Source organism: Trachurus trachurus, assembly GCF_905171665.1.
Source record: "Trachurus trachurus genome assembly, chromosome: 21".
Taxonomy (NCBI): Eukaryota; Metazoa; Chordata; class Actinopteri; order Carangiformes; family Carangidae; genus Trachurus; species Trachurus trachurus.
The window spans coordinates 14,004,155-14,030,619 of NC_139899.1; the positions used below are offsets into that span (position 1 = coordinate 14,004,155).

General features: G+C 42.1%; 1 protein-coding gene across 1 annotated transcript; it reads right to left on the reverse strand.

The window, feature by feature from the left end:
- Window positions 1-12,662: 12,662 nt before the first annotated feature.
- LOC311004459 (neuroligin-4, X-linked-like) lies at window positions 12,663-25,789 on the reverse strand (the record flags this gene model as incomplete). Its single annotated transcript, XM_083996531.1, has 8 exons — window positions 25,462-25,789; window positions 24,405-24,557; window positions 21,025-21,210; window positions 20,027-20,477; window positions 19,391-19,604; window positions 18,537-18,661; window positions 14,498-15,095; window positions 12,663-13,070 (listed from the first exon to the last, which is right to left on the reverse strand). Exons 1-8 carry the CDS (start codon window positions 25,577-25,579, stop codon window positions 12,663-12,665), a joined length of 2,253 nt encoding a protein of 750 aa, XP_083852657.1. The 5' UTR covers window positions 25,580-25,789.
- Between the last annotated feature and the right edge of the window lie 676 nt (window positions 25,790-26,465).

A 26,465-nucleotide genomic window follows, 5' to 3' on the forward strand; every position in this document is an offset into this window, starting at 1 on the left:
GGAGAGAGAGAGAGAGAGAGGCGAAGTAAGATAACAGAGCAGAGACGCTGTTTGAAGTGAATTTGAGTTTGTGAATTTGTAAAACAATTGGCCATGGGGAAATGACCTCTGCTGTGCAGTGGTGAAACAATATGCTTCTCCTGAGAGAAACAAAGACGAGAATGTGTTGTTGGGCAGAAAGCAGATATTGAGCTACTGCAGATAGTTTATATACAACAAAGATTTGAGTCCTTTGCAAGTTCTACAAAAGAAGCTATTAGGCGTGTTCAATACTCGCAGACAGACAGAGAGGCAGGGAGGGACGGGGAAACAGACCAACATTCCTTCCAAGCAAACCTGGACTGTGACAGATGCACATGCAAAGCTGAAAATATTGGTTCTGTGAAACCGTCTGGTCGAGGAGAGAGGAGGGGTGAAAGTGAAGGGGAGAGGCAGAGAGCAGGCAATAAAGCCAGACAGAAAGAACAGGGAGTAAGGAAGGCAGCAAGATGGGAGATGAAAAATTGCCATTCTCCTCGTGTGCTGTGGCAGAGGAGGAGGTGAAGCCGGGGGAGAGGGGGAGAGGGGGAGAGGGGGAGGAGACTGCGGGCACCTTAACATCAAAGACGAAGAAGAATATGAGTTTGACCTTTCCAGAACAGGCCAACAGGGTTTAACCTCTGACACCTGTAAAGATACAGTTACCATGAGACAACTTTAATAAACACACACACACACACACACACACACACACACACACACACACACACACACACACACACACACACACACACACACACACACACACACACACACACACACACACACACACACACACACACACACATGTGCTTGCACACAAAGTGGAAGAAACACTGTTCTGCACAGATTGCTGTATATCTTCATCTCTCCTCTGTCCTGTCCAAACACATATATCACTCAGTAAATAGAATTAAGTCCTGTCACATATGAAGCCCTTTTTACCATGAAACACACATAATCATGCACTGGTGTGTCTGGAGTGAGATTTAAAGGTTAGAACAACCCCACAGCGCAATTACACTCTTCCGAAATCACAAAGTGAGCTACACTTGAGACAAGTGTCACCTTCTATATAATTGAGAAACTGTAGTTTCACCCTTTTTGTTCAGATTATTAGTATTCTGCTGCTGAGTGCGTTCACCGGTAGGAAGTCATATCAGCATAACCATCAAAACTGAAGAGCAGAATGCAAAATTGCTCCTAACAGTGTCAACAATGCTGCATTCAGCACCAGTGGCTGAAGCTGCTGAAGAAAAAACATTTTTCTCATTTCCTCCCAACGCCAAGAAGATATTAAAGTCTGAGGACTACACACAGCGATGTGGGCTTTTATCATTTCTGAATGATTAAGTCCACCTAATCCTTAACTGCTGCTTTTTGAAGCTGCCAAAAATACAAAAACACTGGTCACCAAATCTTATTAGTCCAAACAACTGATGTCATTCTTCATTTTTTTTTTTAACCGTCTTGACCTTAAGAGAAAACACATTTTTTAAAAAGAAGCAATAACCCATTTTAACCCCACTCAGTTGTTTTTAATTTCCCTAACATCATTTTATCCACTTGAGCACAGGTCAAATATTCATGCATCATGTATGCAACAATGTGATTTAATTCAAACAGGAAACTCCCTAAACCACAACTAATGTCATATTAGCATCTGTCACATATATCTACAATGAAACCAGATAATGTAATGGTTTTAAATATGGTCTTTATCTCTGTTGCTTTATCATTTCTTATGAAACATCTTACTTTCTTTTATTCAAATTGGCTGTATAAGTAAATGTAAACCCTCATTTGTTTTGGGTATTTCATGGCCTGTGATCACCTGATCACCTGATGGTGTAGCCTCCAAGCAGCTGAAGGACATTTGGTCAGATTTCCTGCGAAAACGTTGCACCAACACAAGGTCAAATGGAAAACCTGTTCATTTAAAAACAACTTACCAAAGAATATCGAGAGAATTCATTCACACTCACACACACATATTCAGGTAGTTATCTATCTACTGTATCTATCTATCCTTTCCAGCTGTGAGCCTACTAACCTGAGTCACATCACAGCTCAGAGAGGCACCTGGGTGTACTTTACATAACAGAGAGAGATGCACAAGCGCATTAACTGAACAATCCCATGCACACAGCTATGTACTGTACATGCACATACCACACACAACAATGCAGATGTCTGTGCGCAAGCCTGGAGCAGGCCAGATAAAATTAGGAATACATGAGTCTCAGTGGACTGTGGCTGTGCATCTGTCGAGTGAATCAGCACACAGACAGTACAGTACCTGGCTAGCTGGCTAAGTGATTCTGTTTGTCTCATCTGTCTCTACATGACCAGACTTGATAAGCAGGGCCATTTGTCTACAAGAGTCCTGTCACCGAAAACCACTGAGGCCAGAGCAGATCCACAGTCCGGATGGATAATGAGCGAATAGGTGACAAAAACAACTCCAGTGAGTAAGAGCTGAGTAATAGTACTGCAAGAGTAAGAAAGTAGGAATTGTAAATTAACTAAATACATGCTAGAGGTACACTGAATTGCTTGCCAGACTGCAAGCTTTTAGGCTTGTAGCCGAACCACAGACCAATCAGCATCTCATGAGGGAGGAACTACTTGCAGCTGCAGACAAGTTGAAGCTTTGGTATTCATAATTGTGTCTTTTAAGAGCACATTCTCCTCAGACTACAGCCGTGTCCTGTTGTCCTGTTGTGTTTCCTATTTGGTGTTCTACTAACTACCACGTCATATGATAGACAGATGGGTCATCCAATCACCTGCCAAGTTTTTTTCGTTCACTGGAAACTGTTTGGAACAGTTTCCAATGGAGACTTGACTTCGCAGATGGCTCCGTGTAACAAACCATCTGGTGCGTCAGGTTATGTTCAGGGTGTTGAAAGCTAAATTTCCAGGAGATGTTTGAAGAGCAGAACAAAGCGTCGATGATTAGAAGACGCTGATTTAATGGCGTGAACTCTAATTTGGTAAATAATAATGACATTAAAAAGTGCTGTGAGCAGCTACATAAAAAAAACAACTGGCAGTACACCTGAAATAACAGACAACTCACAAAATTCCTCTTCAGTTTAGTGAGGCTACTGTGCGATTAAGCAACAGATAAAGGTGAGACAGTCCACATACAGAGAAAAGATGTTATCAGCCTTGGTGTCAAGTAAATTCAAGTGAAACTTATGATTTTATCCCCTGAGTATGATGTGTTTGCAGAGGATTTCACAATGAATGAGTCTAGATCTGTTTTAAGGGTAAAGGGCAGCAACCTTGGGTAGAGCTCTGGCCGCATCTGTGACGGTTAAAGCAACTTAACATGGCAGGTCCAAAGGAAAAGAGCAGTAACTTGGACCATAACAATGAGATGTTTTTCGCATTAATTTACTACACCCTGCCATTCAGCTCATTTTAATGCAGCAAACATACTGAAAAATTAATAAATGAGGCCCAGTGGGAATATGGAGATGCCCTGCATTCTTAAACAAACACAAACAAGCCAGACAAACGTAGCTACAGCACAGTCGGCTTCAGCGTGACACAGGTCGGTCACACTGCAAAGCCAATTAAGCTGGTTTTCTTGTTTTTTTGTTTTTTTTTGGGGGGGGGGGCATTTTGGCAAAAAAAAAAAAGCAGCAGTATGCAGAATTGTGAAGAATTTGAAAGTGAATAGGGATGACTTTAGTTTTCTGCCTGCACAGGAACAACCACAGAGGCCGCAGGGTGTGAGATGATCAGATTTTATCCTCACAATCACAGACAGTTCACACCCTGGTAATGGGCCTGCTATGCATGTGTGTGAGAGAAAGAGTGTACTGTATGTGTGTGTTTGTTCTTTTTTTTTTTTGCTGTAAGGAAAGTCAGTGCTGAAAAGCCAAACTTCCTTCCTGTCTGAGAGATATCATAGGCCAACAATAACACACACATTCTCTATCTCTCTCACATATCAGAGGGCAGTGCTCACATATCAGACAGGGATGGTCCAAGTGAGTGGTACACACCCACACAAACACACACACACTGTCCTGTCCAGCAGCAGGGCAGCTTATGGAAACGGTGCTCTCGCTCCTTGGGAAAAGAAAGAATAAGCATAGGTTTATGAGTTAATATGAGTAAATACATCTACATACGTTTCTTTCCCCTGTTTTATTGCTGGTAGATGTTGCATAAATGTCTGATTTCTATTAGTATTCATTCCTGCAGTCCTCTTATTTACCAGCAGATGTGACCGCTTGACAAAATATTTATCTCTGCAAAAATGGTTCTTTCACTGGAGGTGAAACAAAGCGGGGGAGTCCTCCTCTACAAGTCAGAAACATTATTCTCTAAAGTAAACGAAAACAGGATATTTATGTGTTTCGGGGGGGAAAGTGAAACGTATGCCCCCAAATCTCTCTTTAAGGCATTCTCTCTTACTTATATGGAAGACAGGAACAATGCTGACCTCAGCTGGACCAAATGAGTTACTGCTATTGTTTACGCTTCTTTATGAAAAGCAGCAGGCAACAGAGAAGACTGAATTATGTAGTGATTCTCCCACAGAGAGAAGTCTGCCGGAGCATACAATGAGAGAGAGGCAGACAGACAGAAAGACAAAGGGAGTGAAAGACAGGCAGGATAACAGACAGAGAGACAGGCAGACAGAGGAGATGGAGGAGATGTATAAACAGGTGGGTAGACTGCTCCATAATGGCAATAGAGAGGTGAGAGAGAGACAGATGGTCAACAGACAAAAAAGCAAGTAAGACAGACAAGCAATAGACAGACTGTAGCATCCCACGCTTAATTAATTAGAGAGCAAAAACACCGCAGGGCTCTGGTCTGCTTGAAAAACAGTTAGGCATGTAACATCCCCACAAAAACACACCCACACTCAAAAGCCCAGACACGTGCAAAAACAAGCATGCATGCGCACACATGATGAAAGAACCTTGTATCACCTCTTTTCAGAGCTTTTTAGATGAGGAGAGAGTGGAGAAAACAGTGATGGAAACAGCAAGGGGGGAAGTAAATGAGTTGGGCTAGAAGAAGGAAGGGGGCATTGAGGAGAGGTGGAGGGGGGATGGGGAAAAGAGAAATAGAGAGGAAAATTGTGGTGAGGAGGAGGAGGAGGAGGAGGAAAGGAGAAATGTGAGGGTGAAGGAGGAAGACTGGGGGGGGGCGAAGCAGAGATGGAGTGTAGATCAGACGAGAGGAGATGAGACCAGATGAGGTTAAGATAGATGGTAGCAGAGGAAGAGAGAAATGGAGTGTGAGACAAAAAAGAGAAGGATGCGGAGACAGAGAGAGTGGTGAAGGAGGAGGAGGAGAGCCAAAAAATAAGAGCAGTGAAATGCAGTGCAGTGCAGTGCAGAGGAGAGGAGAGGAGAGGAGAGGAGAGGAGAGGAGAGACTGAAGACACTGTGACCTCACATGCTTGGCTGCAATGACGCTTTGAAGATCATCTCAAGGTTGTTAGATAACAGGAGGGGATGGGTAAAACGGAATGGAGGTAAAATTGTGAAGACCAACAGGAGGAGTCTGGGAAAGAAAGACAAGATATATAAGGCAAAAATAAACTCAGGAGAGGAGGAAGAGAGGGAGGTGAAAGGAAGCGTGAAGAGATAAGAGGAGGATAGTGTAATAGTGAGAGAGAAAGAGAGTGATGAAGGCTGCAGAGAAAATGATTCAGTGACTCAACTTGCTATGAGGAATGCAGTAGTGTGCACGTAGTAGGGTAGTATCGGGGGTATGAGGCAAGAATGCATGATTGTGCGCACAATGCTTTATGTATCAGTATTGGCAGACATGCAGAAAGGTGCGTGCAGGGGAGCGCGTGTGAATGTGGGCATGTTTGCATGTGTGAGCGTGTGTGAGGCATCTTGGCAGGAGTGATTAACTACAATGAGCCTGCCAGCCAATAAACAAGCAAGCAGGCTGTGGTTCATTCCTTAATGAGTTCCCTCTTATCTCTTACCCTTCACTCCTCTCCTCTACTCTCCTCCTTCCATGCATCCTTTATTCACTCTCCTTTACATTATCTCATTCGCTCTCACTTGCTGTAGCCCCATTATCATTCATCTTGCATCCTCCACTTCCATCCAATATTTCCTTGCTCAACTACTTTTTTAGCCTAATCCTCCACCCCCAACCCTCCCACCCCCTTCCTTCCTTCTTATTCCCTCAATTCCCCCTAGAAGGAAAAAAAAAGATGTGTGACACAAGCAGGGTTCATTTTCTCAAGTCAGGAGCCTGATTTGCAAAAATATCTTTGCCGAATTTGATTACATTCTGCAAGTCAGTTATCAATATAATATATAATATTAATAATAATACATAGTATTGAATTTATTATTCATTTATTTAGTGGGCCAAGGGGTAGGTTTTTCCTCAATATTTTTTATACAGCCATATATATATTCTGACTGAAATTTATTTCAAGTCGCAGCCAAGTCATATTCCCCATCTGCAATGTGTAAAACATGTAACAGGTTACATAACTTGATGCCTGCAAAACAAATAACACAAATACAAAAATATGAGAATCACTACCACTCCACACAAAACTATTGCTGCTGTTCTCTACTGCAGTCATAAAGTTTAAATACTCTATAGACCAGGGTGGGGCGGGCAACATTTTTTCCATACTGACTCTGATAAAGTAATTAAGGCCACACAATTGAGAACTGAATTGAAACATAAAATACATAGTGCTGGATTGTGTTAAACTATGAATTTCATACCATGATTTCCTGGTTCATAACCCCCCTCCTCAGATACACTGATCTCATATTGTGGTCTCCATGGACTCAAAATGATGGAAATCCGTAGTAGTGACAGATAACTTTAAAGCTATAGTGCATAACTTTCTCCTGTCCGTAGCACCGAAGCCATTACTTGATAACACAACACTGATTAAGCCGATCAGGTCCGCAAATCTCTCACAATATTTTTCAGTATTTGTTGTTTTGAATTTCGTGTCGACCGGCGACATTCCTGCACTGGAGCACAGGAAATGGCAACAGGACGGGGTGGGGGTCTGTGAGTCTGCTGGCAAGGTAGAAACAAGCGCCCAAGACAAAGTTCAGTAGTGGCTCGTACTACACAGGGAAACTATCAAAGAAAGAAAGTGACTGACGGAGAAGAAGACGTTTACATTGGTGTTGATTTTCCTCACTGGAGTGCACTGAAAGCAGAATTCAGACTGAGGGCACACATGGATGTTGCTTCACTGCTGATATGAGTAGGATGTGTTGCTATTACAGTACTTGTGTGTAATGTAATGTTGAACGTTGTGGCGTGAACAATGTTTGCGGCGGTTTCTCTCAGTGAAAAGTCTGTGCTTTCATGTGTTAGTGGAACGACTGGTATGACTGAAAAGTGTGTGAATGTGCCATACGACGTCCATAGCAAAGCTTCCTGTTATGAAGCCTGTAAATGGGGTCATCCCTATGTTCCCACAGCCCTATGTTCCCACAGCCTTATGTTCCCACATTTCTAACTTTTGTTGTCACTGAAAATTAGGCCCTATGTTCCCACACCCCTTTGGTCCCACCATTGGTTGTGTTTAGGCAATGAATAAAAGAGTTGGTTAAGTTTAGTAAAAAGACCCGGTAGAGGCTAGACAGGCCAGATAGATAGAGCCCAGATAGGTAGAGAGTCCAGTGGGAACATAGGGCCTAATTTTGAGAAAAATCTTAGAATTGTGGGAACATAGGGCTGTGGGAACATAGGGCTGTGGGAACATAAGGCTGTGGGAACATAGGCATGGACCCCCTGTAAATGACCAGGAAAGACCATGGCTGCTCCTGGAGCACCACTAGTTGAGGTGTTGCCGCAGGCGCTGCAACGGATCACCTTAGCGAAGCAAGCCAGGACGTGTCTATGCCGGCCTGCTTATCCACACAAGCTAACAGTGCCTAGAAGGTAGAAACTTTTGCTCCCTCATCATCAATTGATTAGGCTACATCAGAGTGCGGAGAGCTTATCAATGTGACGCAAAGAACTGCTGTGTTTACGCTCTCACAGAAACCTGGCTGAACCAGAGCATTGCAATTCGCAAGTGCTGCAATCCAGCTCGAGGAGCGTGCCTATGTTCCCACAGCCCTATGTTCCCTCAGCCCTATGTTCCCTCTGGACTCTCTCTACCTATCAGGACTCTACCTATCTGGCCTGTCTAGCCTCTACCTGGTCTTTTTACTAAACTTAACCAACTCCTTTCTTCATTGCCTAAACCCAACCAATGGTGGGACCAAAGGGCTGAGGGAACATATGGCCTAATTTTCAGTGACAACAAAAGTTAGAAATGAGGGAACATAGGGCTGAGGGAACATAGGGCTGTGGGAACATAGGAATGACCCCCATTGGGCCAACACACTCCGCTAGCTAAGGCAAGGTGGTCTGGGTGTGAACACTGTAATTATGGTGCCGGGATGCCGTGGTAGTTTCCATTTAGTGCTTCCCACGTGTAGAGCTATTGACTGTGGTGCCAAACCTTCAGCTGATCACTCGAAGCCAAGATGCAGATTTTGCACCAATGTTATTTGTGTATATTTATGTGACCACAGCCTATACTGCCAGACACGTAGAAGCGCCAGTAGGGTTGTTGTAATTATGTAGAATTCCTCTAGGGATCAACAGAAGTTCTACATTACGATCCCAGTTTATATTGAAATCTCAACAACCATGGATTGCCTTGGAATTAAAACATTGAGGATAAAAACACCTCAGTGAGTAATTTATATCTCTGACAGGTACTTAATTAGCTAACACTCAATAAACGCTTGAGATTTAGCAGAAGGTGAAGTCAGCTGCCATCAGCCAGATATTGCCTTGAAGTTGTGTCCAGGTGCTTCAGATTGCATTTGTAAATATCAGTCAGGTATCTGCGAAAGTGTTCCAATCTATCCTACCATCTGTACACATTTACACATTATGTCAGGGCTGCATTTAAAAAAAATCTAATAATAAACTCAATCACATTCAACCCATTCAAGGAAAAGCCGAAATACACAATACAAGATGTTCAGTTTAGCCTGTTGAGGAAATAAGAGTGTGTTTGTGATGCAGTAATCGTTTAAATTCTAAAGGTACCGTTCCTCAGTTTGAAGTGATTTTCCACGCTCCTTCTATGCACATGTTGATGTCAAAGAAAAAAACACCTGGTCATGACTTGAACTCATGCTTTCTAATGTGTTGCCTTCCATAAATCAAATTAACTGCAGTTATATCTAGTTAATGGGATTAGAGCAGGGACACAATGTAGGAGACATCAATCTGGTCTGGAAGTCAGCCATGGGTTTGGTTCCTTCACATCTCACAGGGTCTCCTTGGCCAGCTGGCAGGGGCTGCTGGTTCATGATTTACAGTAATGTCTCCCTATTTTGCTGCAGCAGTGACTTCAGTAATTGTACAACATATGCAGTATAGAGCAAAGCTAAAAGATAATCCATATAATTTTTTTTACATGGGCTCTGTAAAATTTAAAGGATTAGTTTCACATTTTAGTTTAATAGCCTTTTTTGCAGGGAGCTGGATGAGAAGATTAATATCATGCTGTTTCTTAAATGAAGGCAGCAGACTTCAACCAGCTAGCTCATTTTAGCACAAAGACTGGAAGGTTAAACAGCTAACCTGGCTTTGTTCAAAGGTTTAAAAAAAATCAACAACCACCTCTGTAGTTCAGCATAACTAACATTTATGTGTTGAATCCATATAAAATCCAAAGTTTAAAAATGACAATGGAGATGATTCATATTTAGACATTTCAGTGGTACTAAGCTCATTATAAATGTCTATTCCCCGTTCAGCTTTTAGTAAAATTCTACTACTTTTGGAAAATAATGTGCAACCACACCTAATTACCAATGGCTTCAAACAATGAAAAAAGCACTGCTAACTTCATGTGTACTGTGCATCACTGTCTGCCTGATAAAAAAAAAAGTCTGCAACACTTTTCAAAATCAAGACATACAAGACATTTAAAATGCTCATAAATTGTAAAATACTGATAATTTTATTTTTCAAAAATGCAGCAGAAATGTTTTATGCTTGACACAATCCAGCCATCCGCTGAGTCAATAAACCCATATGAAAAAAAAAATATTAGGTCAATCAAACATCCATTAAATGTTACTTTTATGTCATTTTGTAAAAGTTCTTTGCTTGCCATCCACACATTTTTCAGCTTTCATTTTTCATGTATTCTGTTGACATTTAACTAAAATCTCTCATGAAGAAGTTACTTAGGATGAGAGGAGGTTAAATAGGCCTCACTGTGACAAAGCTGCATGTAGTCGCACAGATGAGGCTGGGGACAGGGATGGGTTTAAATGGGACACAGGCTGAGGTAAGGAAAGGAACAAGAGGAAGAGGACAAAACAGGAGAGTTAAGAAATCAGAGTTTGGGCCATGTCACTCTCTCCTACATGACTTATTAATATGAGAAGTTTGAAACAGATTTAATGAGTGCTGGCTACGTCTTTATAATCACACAAAGCAGTAACCACTGTAGCCCTCCAGCACTCACTGCACTGAAGTCAGCAGGAAAATCTCCAGCTTGAAATAAAAAAACATTATTTCCACAAGATGTGGGTTTGGTGTTTTAATAATTCATTTCACATCTTTTGAAGTGTCTCTTAGTGGGAATTTGAGAAAAAAAAAGCTCCATTAATAGGATATTAAGGCTTAAAAAGCGGTATGTTTAGAGGCATGTGTGCCTTCAATGTCAAGTCTCTATAACTATCACACAAAGAGTCCTGCTACAGCCAGGCTTCACCTCATTCGTCAAATTTGGCTCCAAACAATTGGCAACATGGTGACAGATAGTAAAGCAAACTGTGGGCTTTAAATTTGCGGCCAAAAGTGCCACATTTTTCTATAAACCATGGCTAACACCAAATAGACAGGCTGAGCTGCAACAATTCTTTGTTTTAGAGAAAGTGACATCGATTAAATACAACTTGGGCAATTTCTTTAAGTGGGTGGCTTTGAGTGAGGCAAGGTTTCAGTCACCATTAGGTAGTTCAAGCAGAGGCGCCTATATATCTACTGAGGCCTCTGGTGAGGTGTGAAGATCAGACAAAAACAAGGGCATATTCTTATTTTTGGGGGCCCCAATGTGACTTGGGACCCCCTGAATTATCACCACCTGTCTGTCTGCGACAACAAGACTGAAGGTCGGATTTATTTAAAATTAAGGGTAAGGCCTTAAGAGGAATTGTAGGAACAGAGGAGGGCAGGACAACAGGACAACAGGAAGGGATTAGATACAAAGGGTTAAAGGTCATGGTTTTTGGCTGGTGCTCAATCATCAAACCAATATTGCATTATCTACACAGTACTAGCTCCTCATCCGATGGTCAAACAAATAGACAGGATGGTGTGAAAAATGTCTTATACTTCAACTACCAAACAAGTCTCTAGATGCTTACATAGTTAAGAATTATTGAAATGGCTGTGCATAGCAAATATAGCCTTTAAATAAAGGTACTGTGTACATACTACAGTGGGTGAGATAGAAAGACAACCAGCCTTGCTTCAGGACATCTATACAATAATATAGTAATATCTGAAATGAAAGCAATAATGTGGTTAAATAAGTCATGTTTTAATGCAAGAGCAGGTAAATGCTATAAATCATAATATATCATCTGTATCTTTCCATTCTATTTACAAGAGTTTAACACGTAGCTGGTTAGAGTGATTCTTCAGTAAGTCTGGCAACTCTTCACAGACCTCGTCTTCTTCTGAAGATAATTCCCACCTCTTGGCACGCTTTCCTTTCCTGTGTTTTCCATATCACTCCTTAGCTCACTTAGTCGTTCTCGCTCTCACAGCTGCTAAATCCCTCTCAATGAAATCTTAATCTCTTTCCCACCATCTCGCTAACTTTTCCTTCAACTAGTGTTTTTTTTTTTAATCCCCTCTTCCTCCCTGTCTGTTTTTTACATCCATCTCTCGCTGAAATTTGTTATTTTTCTCCTCAGCTTAGTTTGATCCTTGGCAGATAGGGCCTTTGATCTTTTAATGGAAAAAAAATGCTACATTCACATTTCACAGGTTGTTCAAGTTGACATCAGCAGTCTGTGTGTGATATTTCTTAGCTCAGTTCTGCATCTGCGCTCTGCTCTGCTCTGCTCAGTTCCCGGCCCTGCTTCACCGTGCAGCACAGGTACAGTAGGAGATGTAAACTGATCCATGACTGACCCTTTTGCCACATTGCTCCTCTTCCACCTCAGGTGTAGAAAAGGCAGACGATTTAATATCCAAAGCGGGTTTTGAGACATTTGATGGACTGGTCTTGGTTCAACAAGTTCCAGGTTATGCGCGAATGATGCATAGAACTGCATCTCCTGGGATCCAGTCTGTCTTCAGTTCCCCCGACATGCAACACACAGCTGTCTGTCTTTTCATCCTGTTACTGAAAATGTCTGTCTGTCACTCCATCTGTAACAATCCTGCAGGGCAATTAGTAGAGGTATTTAAGTCTTTTGTTTTGTGTGTGTGTATGTGTGTGTGTGTGTGTGTGTGTGTGTGTGTGTGTGTGTGAGTGAGTGTGTGCGTGTATGTGCATGTGTATGCGTGTGTATGTCAGTATGAGTGTGTGTTATAATTATGTCCCTGTATGTGTGAGCATCTTGCTGCGGTTATACACGTGTGGTGGAGTGTGTGTGTGTGGAGATGTGTGTATGTGGCAAGTGTGTATTACTATATGGGCTGTGGTGTGTGTACCCCTGGTGAGGGTGCCCCATCCTCATGCCCACTACCGATCCGGGTGTCATAGGGGTCATGGGTGTTGCTGGGGTAACAGGGTGCGACCCAGGGGTCACAGGCAGCGATCCTGGGGTCAGAGACGTCATGAGGGGAACGTCGTCTGGGGAGCGGCGCAAGGTGAGGGTGTAATCGGGCGGGCAGGTGAGGCGCACGGTGTCCAGTGTGCTGTAGATGTCCTGGGTGTCCATGCCGTCCAGAGCGTCCAACGTGTCCAGAGTGTGATGGTGGTGAGTGTTGTTCCTCTCATCTGCTGAGGCTGCGTCACACTCCAGCTGCTTCACCTGAAGATAGGGTTAACGGTTTGAGAGATGATGACGATAAGGAGTCAAAGTAACAAGGACATTATCAGTGAATCCACAACTATTCTCTAATTAATTGAATCATCATTCCTATCCTATCCATTTCCAACCTTTGAAAAAATTGTGAATCAGTGAAACATTCCCATCAAAATTTCCTGAAGTACAAAGTGTCTTCAGATGTCTAACCAATCAGTAACAGTAAAGATATTCTATTTACAATGAATAATATACAGTAAAACAGAAAATAGAAAATCCTAACAATTGAGAGCCTGGAGCCAGAAAATACTATATTGTATGCTTAAAAAAAGGACATAACATTTAATTTATCTTGAAAATAGTTAGTTTTCTGTCATTAATCAAGTAATAATTTCAAGTCTGATCAACTTGTTTTTCCTAAAGTATATTAATGTATGTTATGGTGGCAAATGTATTCAATATTAAGTATGAAAGAAACAAAATGCTCAGTAGAACAAAATGAACTAACATTTATCATGCATGTTTTGAATGATAAATTATTTTGTTTTTCTGCTCAGCCTTTTGTCAAAGCCCCACATTTGTTCAAGACTGAGACAAGTCAGGGCTTCAAAGTTCAGTTTAGTTTATACTCAGACTTTTCCTGCTCTTTGTCGTCATCATCATTTGAAGCACTCCTGACTGAGTGTGACTGATTCTGGCTGGTCATCTGTGGCGCTTGTATGTGTTTCTTTCTTTGTCAGAGTCATGAATAACACCAACATAAACCCGAATAATTTGCCCTGACATAAAGACTATGCTTGATTTTTGCTTGTCACACCAGTCCAGTGTCCAGTGGGTTACAAAACACCACATGAAAAAGGACGGTATTTAAAATAAATAAAACACAATTAAACCAACAGCTGCAATGCTGCGCTACATTAATGTAGTTGAATTGCCAATTAACAGTAATTTGAGGTTTCAAAGCATCTATGAGTCCAAATGAGGCCATATAGTCGATGTCGGAATTGGAGGCAACTGGAAGCAATTCAGGCAACTGGACGCAGCTCCCACATGCAGCAAAACACACTCACAGATACACGCTCAAACACACACACACACACACACACACACACACACACACACACACACACACACACACACACACACACACACACACATACATTCACACAACTGATAATGTCTGCTGTTGACAGGCCCTGTTTTGCAGTGCTCTACTGGCAGCTGCTCCACTGGCAAGAAAGGAGTTCATTCAGATCATCACACACGACCTCATCTGGCTTAATGTTATTTAAACATGAAAAAATATGCACAATTATCATACACAACAAGCATGACTGCTTTTAATAGAACCTAAATAATTTATCTCTTTTCAAACATCCCAGTGTGAATATATGCAAGTAAAATTACAACGACAGACTCACCTGTAATGACATCAGTCCTTCCCCCTGTAGGTGGGCGGCAACATCTGCAGGTGTGATATCTCGTCTCGGGGGAGGAAGTGGACGAGGCCTACGATGCTCCAAACGCCTCTTGTCTTTCTTGTACAGCAGAGCGGCAAACGCAAGGATGTTAAGAAACAACAGTGACGCTCCCACAGCGATCGTCACAGAGAGTTCGGTGGAGTAGTCCTCGTTGGGTACGCGCACCCCATTTTCCTCTCCTCCCTGGCCTAAAGCAGCCTCCGGGGGCTGCGGGGTTCCTCCTTGTGAGCCCGGGTGACGTGTACTGCTCGGAGGCCAACCTTTGGACAGGCGCTTAGTGTAAGAATAAGGGGTGTCGTCCTGTGGAGAGGGACTATGCGTGAAGGAGGACACGGACTGGAGGAGCTCATTGACGTGATGCAAGTGAGGCACCAGCTGGAGCCAGAAGGAGATCTTGGTGGCCCGGTAGTGGTCTCTGACACGGGGCTTGAGGCCAATGTGGAGGTACAGCTGCTCTTTTGGGGTGTACTTAGACCAGGCCACCTCTTCAAAACGGTTAGGTTTCGTGTGGATGAACTTGGTATCTTGAGGAACCGGCTGATTGGGATCACTGGAAAGAGCAAAGCGCAATGAGTTATTTATTCACATCAAGATGGGTTAGATGGTTATGTAGTTTTTTGTTCGTTTTTTTTTTTTACTTTGGCATGACATTTTTTCATTGTCCCTGAGCCAAGTGTTATTGGACAAATACCTGCAATATACAGAAGGATATAGAGATATGTACAACATTATTTAAACAGTAGAGATATACCTGTCAGCTAAGCATTTAAAAAACTTCAATTCAATAACTTAACTTAAAGCAGAAGTGAGTCATATATTTGTGTTAATATAAGTCTTAAATAGTTATATCTTCCGACAGCAATCACTTACATAGAGTGTTTGGACTGAAACACGGGTCTCTCAGTCCCTCTGCTCTGCTCTGAGCCGAAGAGAAAACATTTATCGTATCCTACAGTTTTTATCCAATGAGGAGAGGGAACGGCATGCAGGGCTGTGTGTGCAGCCAAGGAACGCCGTGAATGTGGTGACGTAGCGACGAGGACTGTTATGGTGCGTTCAAGGAAACTCGTATTTTTCCGACCGTGAAGTGGTACCAGTTCGATCTGGTACGAGTTCACCGGTCGGAAGTTACGAGTGGCCGTTATAGTGACTTTCACCGGTAAAACAGGTCGGAAAAACACGAGTGGGTTGCCTGGAACGCTACAAAGTCGTAAGATGTGACTTGAAGCTGTAATTTACGATTTCAAAAGCCTGCCTGGAACGCAGCATTAGCGAAAACGACCGGATCACTCACTTCTGCTTTAACACAGTTATTTACGTAGCTGCTAATAACTACAGCCTCTTCACAAGTTCATGATCAAGGTTTAATGAGTCACAAATAAAACAGAGAATACACATGTTCGCACATCTGCCATTTGGATTCTACATGTTTTATTACTTGAAAGAAAAATGCCAATATTTCAAGCTTTTCAGCTTTTCGTGTGTCACAGACTTGACTAATAGAGCTGCTGAGGACTTTTTTTTCTGCAGGATGCTGAGTTTCTCTCTTGCTGGCCAGTTTCAGCAGCGCTGGCACACATCTTTCTAATCAATATCCAAGTGACATAACACAAACCAGTGGGAAAAAATAGTTGTGCTAAGCAAAACGAGTTTTTATTTTCCTGTAAACAAAGCTCAAATGTGGTTTAATTCTGATCTTTTTAGTCTGCTTTACATGCCTCACATTTTAGTTGCACATTTCAGGCTTGTGCAGTTTGTACAGTGTGCAGATATTTGCCTGTGTAGCAAAGACATCTACATTGGAGATGAATGTGTCTGTGTGCTTAGTACAGGGAACACATCCTGAAAAATCACTTCTCTGACACATACGGACAGGCATTTATTCTTCGATTTGCCGACTTATTTGTGTCAGCAGCTGAGATGTTGTAAATGAAACAGCAGCACGTCTTCACAGACCTGCCAGTTACACACTATGTGCTCACTTGTCAATCAACACCTTATGAGAGGCAAAAAAAAAAAGGAAGAAAGAAAGGCAGCAAGCGTGAAGACCTACCGGCACACAAACGCACACAAGCTGAGGATTCATACGCCCACACAGAGGCTTACAAAATATACATCAGGGAGCATCACATCCTCCCCGTTAAATTGAGCTGTCGCAGAGCTCCATCACCATCTGAGGCACTCTCAGCCAACTGAAATCCCTCCTCAGATAAAGTTCCCCATTGATAATTGAAGTGCACACTGAAACTGTAACATCCCTCCTTGGTGGTTTTGCTCTGCAGCCTGCTGCCATGGTAATGACAATACAGACTACGGGCTAGAGGCAGCTAACTTGGTTTGAAGTGATTGCGTTAATGTACCCACATCAAATACAATTCTTTTTTCACACCATAGTCAAAATATGTGTGAGCACTGTCCTGACCGTGTATGTTGTTGAGACAGCGAGGCTCTGTGGTGATTTAGATCAAGGTCTAGACTGTAGATGTCTCTGTAAATCTGAAGAGGTCTCAGCGGAGTGAGCCTCAATTGGATTAATTACTGGTAATTACTCACTTCGAGCACTGCAGAAAGAGGGTCCATCCTCAACAATTACTTTTATCTTGTATATCATGTCAGAGAGGGGAGATAAAAGCTACTCTTATCAGAGTGGATTGTCAGGTTGTAAGAGTTTCAATGTGGATTTTTTTCTATAACATCTGTATTTTTCTTAGCTGCTGGCAAATCATTTCACTTTTTAATAAATTAGATGTCTAGAGGCTTTTTTTAGACACTGGCAAATCATTTCCATTTTTATTCAACATACTGAATAAGCTCTCTCTTGGTTTGGACCGTAAATGAATGAATGAGTAGGAAAGAAGTTGAGAAGAAAAGATTTATCAGACTGTGGCCAACCTCTCATTCTTCGTCTTTTAGGATTTTACCTTTGCTTCCTTCAAGGGCATTTTCAAGAGCAGGGGTCCTTTAACTTTCTCAGGCAAGGTGCAGACAAGAAAAGCCTTGTCAAGATTTTGACACAACAGAAAACCTGTGCACACCCTCCTCTGCCAAAAAACAGTCTGCAATGCTGCTTTCATGATTGTATCTAAGGCATTGTCTTCTTGTCAGAGGCTTTTCTGAGGGAAAAAACACGAAAATATATCCTTTTCCTTGTTTTTGTTGCTCTAAAACTTCACTACTTTCCTCTAAAGCTGCAATGAGACTTCGCTTCTTTGAGTTTAAGCCTTCATTATGTGGTCCTTTCTTTTTTGGGGGTGTTTATTGTGACAGAAAAACAGACACAGATTGATTTGATGAAAGACGCCTGCACACATCTACATTTGTTTTTCCTAAATTGCATTCAACTAAATGCAAAATAGCAGCATATGAACATAATTTGAAGGACATACATTTGCTTAATGCTTCAGTGATCAAAACCTGTTTTCCTCTCTAAATGTTTTTTCCCCGCATCTTTGATTGTCCTCTCTGTGTGAATCCGGCCAGATAACTAAACTCTGTGCCCAATATTCCTGTTTTTGTACTAACTAAGCAGAAAGGCACTGTGCCATTTTTCTTGATGACACCACGGACTTGAATCTCGACTGTCTAATTTCGAGCTTGGAAGAGAATTTGTTCATGTAAAATCAAGAGCTGTCCACACTTAGAGCGACAGCGCTTCACGTTGCCAAACCCACGTCTCTTCGGAGAGTCAAAGATAAAAGGTAAAACAACAGACTCTTCCACTGTGCATTTTCTTTAACATACTAAAATGTGATTAAACGGCCTGGTTTTCATTCACTATCATGGGGCATTTTCTACATGTGGGTGGGGATTAGATATTAATAGCAGGAGTTACAAACAGACCCTTCTGTTTAAAAGGGTAGAAATAAATGGAGGTGAAACATGCTGAAGCTGCTCTTTGTTTTGTTTTGCCTTTGTTTTCTTGATTTTGCTCTAAATTGTGTAGTCAAGCGAACAATCAACGTCTCACAGCGGTGTACGTTCAGCAGCTCACCCAGTCTTGGCAAAGTTGGTCCAGTAAGTCATGACCACAGCGCTGAGCATCACATCGTTCTTGGAAAAGTTACAGTTGAACAGATCAGTGGGTCCCACCATGGGCACGCCGAACACATAGGGCACCTACACACAAGCACACACACACACATGTTAGAATAGCTCACTGTTAGAGCCAGCAGTTGATATTCATTCCTGTGACAGTGTCTTTAATCATAGCTGAATCATGTAAAACTCTCAAAGTGGAGCCAGACACAGCTTCATAGTAACTGCAGTGAACTTACACTCAGGTCACTAAAGTCATCTTCAGTTTGACAACTCATCCCTGATCTGGACTGAAAGTCATCCTCACACACTCCAAACCACAAATTCATGCACATAAACATTCAAGTGTAGAAAAGGCTATATGTAAAGTAATGTTTAATAAACACTTTTTCATACATATTAAGGATAATTATTTCTGTATAAGCTCTAAGCTCTAATCTAATCAGCGTTGCAGCACCTATAAGGTAGATAAGATGGTTTCAGAATCATAAATTCTATGAGTCATTTCAAATATTTCATGCTGCAGAGAACAGCTTGATTCGATGTGTTCAGCGCTTTGAACAGATCAGTGAGAAGCAAACCTTCACGAATATCTAAGGCGAGAGCTCTGGATGCTTCTCAATATGTCGGAAATCGTTAAGACATTAAGACACCTATGTGCCTCAACCTTAGCCAATCCTGTCACTCTATCTTTTGTGAAATGTCAGGTTGTAACCATCCTCATTGATATCTAACATCACTCCTTGTGCCAACAATTACTGTCGCTTGTGTTTTTCTCTGTAAAGCAATACAGCACTCTGATCATCTCACCTCATCGCCATGGGCGGAGTCAGCCCAGGGCGGAGTGGCATCACTCTGACAGTGGTGGTAAAAGGAGTAGAAGTAGGTGGGAGACCCATACTGAGCGTGGAGGTCGGCTGTGGCGATTGCTGGCGCCACCCATTGGTGGTCCGTAAATAGCGCCACCAGAGTCTTTCGTCGGGTTTCTGCATTGTCGCGGTCTGCCCAGTCCGTGTACATGAACCTTTAATGAATACATTTAATATCAGCCAATAAGGTAATTTGTCTCCCAATTTATCAAATAAGATCAAGTCCAATATTCTACCAATCATTATTTTAAGTTACAGCATATACAAGTACTAATTTAGAGATACTGTGTGTTCATATATACAAAATACAATGTTATCACTTTCTTTAAAAAATAAGAGAAGACTGACACCATTTGCATGTGGTAAATGTTGGACTCTCTCTAGAAGACAATTAGCTTAGCTCCCATAGCTCTGTCCAGTTCTCAATATCTTTCATTATGTTTCCAGTCTCTCTGCTAAACTAACATACATTATAGTTGTTCTTATCTAACTCTCAGCAACACATCAAGTCAATGTATATTTCTCAAAATGTCACACTCCTCCTTAAATATCTTCAGACATGTACAAACTCACTCACCTTATGCTCTCTCTCAGTGTGTCTCTGCCCTCTGGGTATCCATATAAACTGTCCACAAAGTCTGACACAGCAAAGTCAAAGTCCTCAGCAGTGACACCGTCCTCTGAGTCCACAATGCCCTCCACAAACTTCACGCCCTCACCCTGATTAACCCCCAGCATCACGTCGTAGTTCAGAAATTCTCCTTGCTCCATCAGAATCTGGGGGTCATCTGGTATAACATCACCATCAATCACCGGGGCAAAAGCCGTGTGATATTTGGCTGGTGTTATGTTCTGCTCCACAAGTTCCCGGTAACTCCGGCCCTGGAGGCAGGTGACCAGTTGGGTGCTGTCATCGATGCCGCAGCCAACCCTCTCACCGAGCTGCCTGGCGTACTTGCTGGGCTGGTAGTTGACAGCCCAACTTGCGAGAGCACTCCCACTCTGGATGATGGCTCTGTGGAACAGGTCTGGGACACACATGAGCACACAAACATGAATACGAACAGGTGTATAAAGCATATACACAAAGGCGCACGCACACATATGCACACACCGCATACATGCATGAATGCACAGCCATATGATTGCACACTTGGAGGGCTACACAATGCATTTACAAACAGATGCACAACATGCAATCTCACAGCAAGAAAACACAGAAATCACACACACATGCATTATTCAAAAGGCTGACAGGTCATGCTTGGAGCACCAGGTTAAAAGTTTAAACTAATACAGTTCTTAGCTACATGATTCACAGGCACAGCTGTATTATTCAGTGGAATTCAAAAGCATATTCAGGCATTTACACCAGCGAATAATGTATCAGCCCATTGGAGACGTTCAAAAGTTTCTTATCCCTGAATGTCAAAATACACAACATCCACTTATGTGGTATCAAAGTATCTTTCAACCAGCTACAAGTGTAGAAAGTGTCCAAACATTTGCACACCTGTCCTATATTAAGTCAGTGGACTAAAATCAACTAGGTACGTAGCATTTTGTGTCCCTTACCCTCAGAATAATGAGACAAGGTGAGGAGGCTAACACAGGAGGCTCCGGCCCCGGATCCGAACACAGTGACCCTGTTTGGGTCTCCACCGAAAGCTGCAATGTTCTCCTTCACCCAGCGCAGAGCCTGGATCTGATCCAGCAAGCCGTAGTTCCCTTTTGCTGCTTGGTCACCAGTACTAAGAAACCCTGCAGGCGAAGAGACAGAGTGGTTCTGTTATTACATACGGTGGAGCATGTAGCACTTAGGTTGAAAAGACTTGAATGGAATTGAAGCTGAAAAGCTCTGCAGACAACAGAGCAAACCATGTAAAAATAATGAGTCGATCACAGGGAGATATTTCTGCAGACTTTTTAAGGGTAGAGCAGCGAGATCTTGCACTTACGATGCTCAGAGGAGCACGCAGAGGGGCTGATGTTGGACATGAGATCATGGTAACACCACGGTTAAGATCAATTATGCATGAGTCTGGTTCATCATAAATTTAAAGAGAAAATTTAAGAAAAATACGTGCTTCTCCCTACAGTCCCTTGGAAATACCCGACAGGCTACATCCATATTCATATAAGTGAATATCAGCTTACTCATACACAGGCATAAACCTACACACATATGCATTTACAAACACAGCTATCCCTTATTCCCTTTACTGCTGACTTTATTAAGCAAACACAAAGGATCCTAATGGCTCACTCCACTACTGTATATCTCATTACTGCAGAGGCTCATTTCTCTGAACCTCCAGCTGGCCCTGAACACATACGAGTATAATGAGCAAGAAAAGCAGTGTTGTTTAAAAGAAGACGTTCCATCACTCATTTTGTCAGAAATTTCTCTCATACAAAAAAAAAAGAACACCTACTACATACTGTGCGATGTGTTTGCATACTGTAGTAAGATTTGGGTCAGCAATTTAATTTAATTACGTCCTTTACATTTCTATAGAAACCAATCCCAGCTGATTAAGTAAGAATGAGCAGAAAATAGCGCTGTGCATAATTGTGTATTTGCATGTTGCATGTATTGGCTCACCTCATGCATCCAACTTAGGGTGACAAGGAAGAAGAGGAAGATGCTGCTATTTGTGATGGTGGATGATGATGATGATGACGATGATGATGATCACATTGGAGAAGGCATAAAAACAGAGGATGAAGATGAAGACAAAATGAAGCATGTAGGATTTGTTTGGCTCAGTGTGGTGATTACAGCTCTGCAACTATTTCCTCCCCCAAGGTCAGAATTAAACAGTTTTGTTTCACTCACCAAGCAGATGCAGATTTATTCCATCTTACAAAATCAATATTTAATGAAAGCCTTGAAAGCATCTAAAAAATAGAAAAGCCAACATGGAGCTCATAAACTAATCAATATTTTTGTTGTTGTATCTTTTAGCCTTTTGCCATGCATTCAGCTCTGCTCCAGTGCAAAAACATTCTCCATTAAATTAGAGAACCAGAACGGGGAGAACAATATTAATGTGCTGTGTGTATACAAATCAACTACAAAATGTGCTAAAAAGCTAGAAAACAAAATTACAGCACTAAATTATTTAAAATAGAAAAACCATCCCAAAGATTTTCCACCTTTTGCTCTTTTAAAGTAAACTGACGGATGACAGATTAGTCAATGTAACAATTTATGTAGAAGTAAATTTCATGGATGGATCTCTCTATATACTGTACATCATGAAATATTTTGTCTTTTTACGAAATATCACTCACAACTAAGTCAACTTAAGTGATTATGGTGTGTGGGTTAAATCATTCTTAACACAACTGCATAAATTAAGTAGAATAAATAATTATGAAACATACTGTATGCACACATTTTGTTAACCTGCTGGCTCATTTTAATTAATTTTCTCACATGAAATATTAAGTACCGGGCTCACCGACTACCAATTTATTAAAGTGAGGGCATAATTTAACCAAGCAAATGGTATGATACACATCTCCTACCCCTGACTTACAGTAATCAATAAGGAGACATACTGTGCACAGCACACACATGCAACTCAATACTCTAGCTCTCGGTGTGGTTCTGTAAATGATGCCTTTACGAATGTGTGTGTCAACCCCACTGTCCTGTCCAGGCTTAGCCATTTTCTCGTAATCACAGCCACAAATAAAAGCGAAATATTGTATGAATTCAGCTCGTGAGCTTTGCATAGCCATCTAAAATTAGAAAAACCACAGGGAATCAGATTTTTTCCGTTCAGAGAGCACTGAGTCAGAGAGTCATGGAGGTGAAAAGGATCAGATTTGAGTTGATGCTAGTAGTGGGAAAAAATGGCTTCAGGGGGTTTATTTCCACTAGGGAAACCCATTCTGAACATGTTTTCACTCAAAAAAAAAAAAGGCGCTCTGCGTTACGATAACACACTAATGGTTTTCACATTTTATAGTTCGTTGAAGGATTAAACAATCCAGATGGTGGATACAATGTAAATTTCATCAAAAAGGAAAAACGTGTTGATACATAAAAACAATATCTCTGTGTGCCTCCATCTGAACCCCAAAGAAATCAGGTTATGAGGAAAAGGACACCTGAGTCACAATAAATGTATTTTGTTAAAATGGTACACATTGATCTTCACAAATAAATACATATAATCCAATGAAAATCTGACAACCTATAGCAAAAGGAAATAAAATTGAAATAAAATAACAACATTAAATGTGGTTTTATACGAATCAACATTGTGGCATTTATCTATTGTTGAAGTTTTGCTCAGACTTGAGGACTGACCCCATTACAGACTAATCTCACATCCAATACCACTTCCTCTAAAATATTCTGTCTGTCCTTTGCATTTTAAACAGCTCAATTCCCAACTTAAATCCATGTGAAATGCTTACACTGCATTTCAGGTTATTATCCATTCATTGCCCTTCTAGCCCCTTTCATTAAGTAAATGACTATACAGAAGGTGTATGAGAACACAGAGATATTATCGAGGTACCCAGAGCACCTTTGCAATAATTGCACTTCTATTGTTCTTGCTCATGAGGTGCAGCACAGTGTTGAAGCACAACTACTGCCATCTTTAAACTGGATTGTTAAACTATAGATTGCTGCCAAGTAGCCTGCAATCCTATAAAGTCTAGAAAAATCAACCCTAAAGGCAGACTACACAAAGCATGTATTTATCACTATATGTGTGGCCATATGCATGTACCTATATAGGGAACATATAAATTCACAGTCAGGATAAATTAACAGGATTATAGAATACAGGAGTGTGCTTTGCAGTAATGGAAACAGTGAAGCTAATAGGATGAGGATTATTTAATTTGAGGTATGGCTCCATATTAACCATATACACAAGTCTTGTGGATTGCAGATATACATAAAAGATATATAAGATATATAATTTTACCCAGTACTCCTAGGCGGTAGTTGAGGGTTATGACAATGACGTTGCCGTAGCTTGCCAGCACACTGCCATCCATCATGTTACCGGTGCCTTCTGTGTACGAGCCCCCGTGGACGTAGACCATCACTGGCCGCTGACCCCCCTCCTCATGGATGTCTGAGGAAAGAGGGAGGACAACAGAAAAATGACACACAGGAATAAAATTTCATACGTCCTGGCAACATGTTCAGGCCATTGCAGTGACGCCACTGAAGCACCTGATGCCAGTGCTGTACATAATCATGTTTTGTGCATGGGAGTATTTCCACCCACCCTCCTTATGCTTTCCATTGTGCCTGTTGTTTGAATACATTTTCCTGTCAGCTGCATAGTAGGAGTGTGTGTGTGTGTGCCTGTCTGACTGCCCATGTGTCCATTTGTATGTATCTTGGCCTTTCAACACCATGTGGGCTTATACTGTACATGCAATAGCAGAAAAGTCTGCCTCCTTGTCTCCCCTATGCTTCATATCAACCTCCATCTTCAATTCTGAGCAGGTGGATATAAATTAAGGAGTGGAAGTGTTCATGCCATTACTATTGTGTGTATGTATGTGTGTTTGTGTGTGTGCAGGGTCACATGCATGTGTATGAGCCAATATGTATGCATGAGTGAATCTGTGTCCTTCCCACTTTCCTCCACAAGTAAAGGCGCAAACCCCTTGGCGATTGACGCAGGTGTCTGCATTTTAAGTGTTGGTTAAAACCAGCAGTGTGCAAAGGGGGTGGAGGGGATAGGTGAGTAGGAATTGAAAATTCTACATTCAAAACAATAAAAAAAATGAAAAATGTATGGTAAAATATTTATTTAACAGGGTTTTGTCTTTGCCGTGACAGGACACTTTCATGTTTCATTCATTTGTCACAGCCCAAATGCCCCTGAAAGTGTCTCTGGTGAGCCAGTGCCGCTTTGATTTGGGCCATGAACTAAACATTAAACTCTAAACCTAAACATATATGCATATTTATTCACTCCTACTCCTCTGACTGAGTGTTGAGTGCACATCCCTGGTTTTACTCACCATCCTCAGTGGGCACGTAGATATTGAGGTAGAGACAATCCTCACTCTGGTGAGTGAGGTACGTCGCGGCTATATCCAGGTTAGCCGTGAGCCAGGACGGCATCATATCTCCCAGCATGCTCCTCTCATCCAGCGACTGCGGGCAAACGGGAGCGAACTGCGTCACATTTCGTATTCCCGGCCAGGGCAGAGGTGGCTCCGGCGGCTGGAATCGCCGGTCTCCCGTTGGGGGCCTTGCATATGGCACTCCCAAGTATTGGATGACGGGGCCCAGGAGGTCTGAGGGCAGCGGGGTCAGGATGCCACGGATGCGGCCCTGCACCGTGGAGATGACAGGCACAGTCTGCTGCGCCAGTGCCGAGTAGAAAGAAATGGAGAGGCAGAAGGAGAGGAGCAGGGATAGGGACCCAAAGGGTGAGGAAAGGGATGGGAGAAGAGGGAGAAAGGGGGTTCTCCTGGTCCTCATCTCAGACATGACAGTGTGTTTTAGGGGTAGCTACGAGATCAGTGGATGTCAGGGGAAGACGGAGGGACTGGGGGAGGGCGAGGGTTGCCGCTGTGTTGACCCTTCAGAGGTATCCAACACCCACACACAGCTGTCGCTCAGTTTGGCCCATTGCACACACAACACACAGTCCCGGCTCTCCCAAACAACCTTTTCCCCTTGTGAATGTGTCTGTCTATGGGTGTGTGTGTTCCTGTGTGAGTCAGTGATTCAGTGCCTCTGAGTGTGTGGTGACTCAGTCAGTGAGTCCCTTGAATACGTGTCTGTATGTGTATGTATGTGTGTGTGGAAGTGTTTAAATGAGTGTGTATGTCCTGGACTGGCGATTTGAGCATGTGTGCATGGATGTGTGTGTGTGTGTGTGTGTGAGAGAGAGAGAGTCTCTCGTTATGTAAACAGTAGCATCACTGTTCCTCTGTCACTCTCTCCTTCCGGTCACCCCCATAACAAGCCCAAACTGCCTCCTGGAAAAAAAAGAAAGAGAGGCAGAGAGATGGAA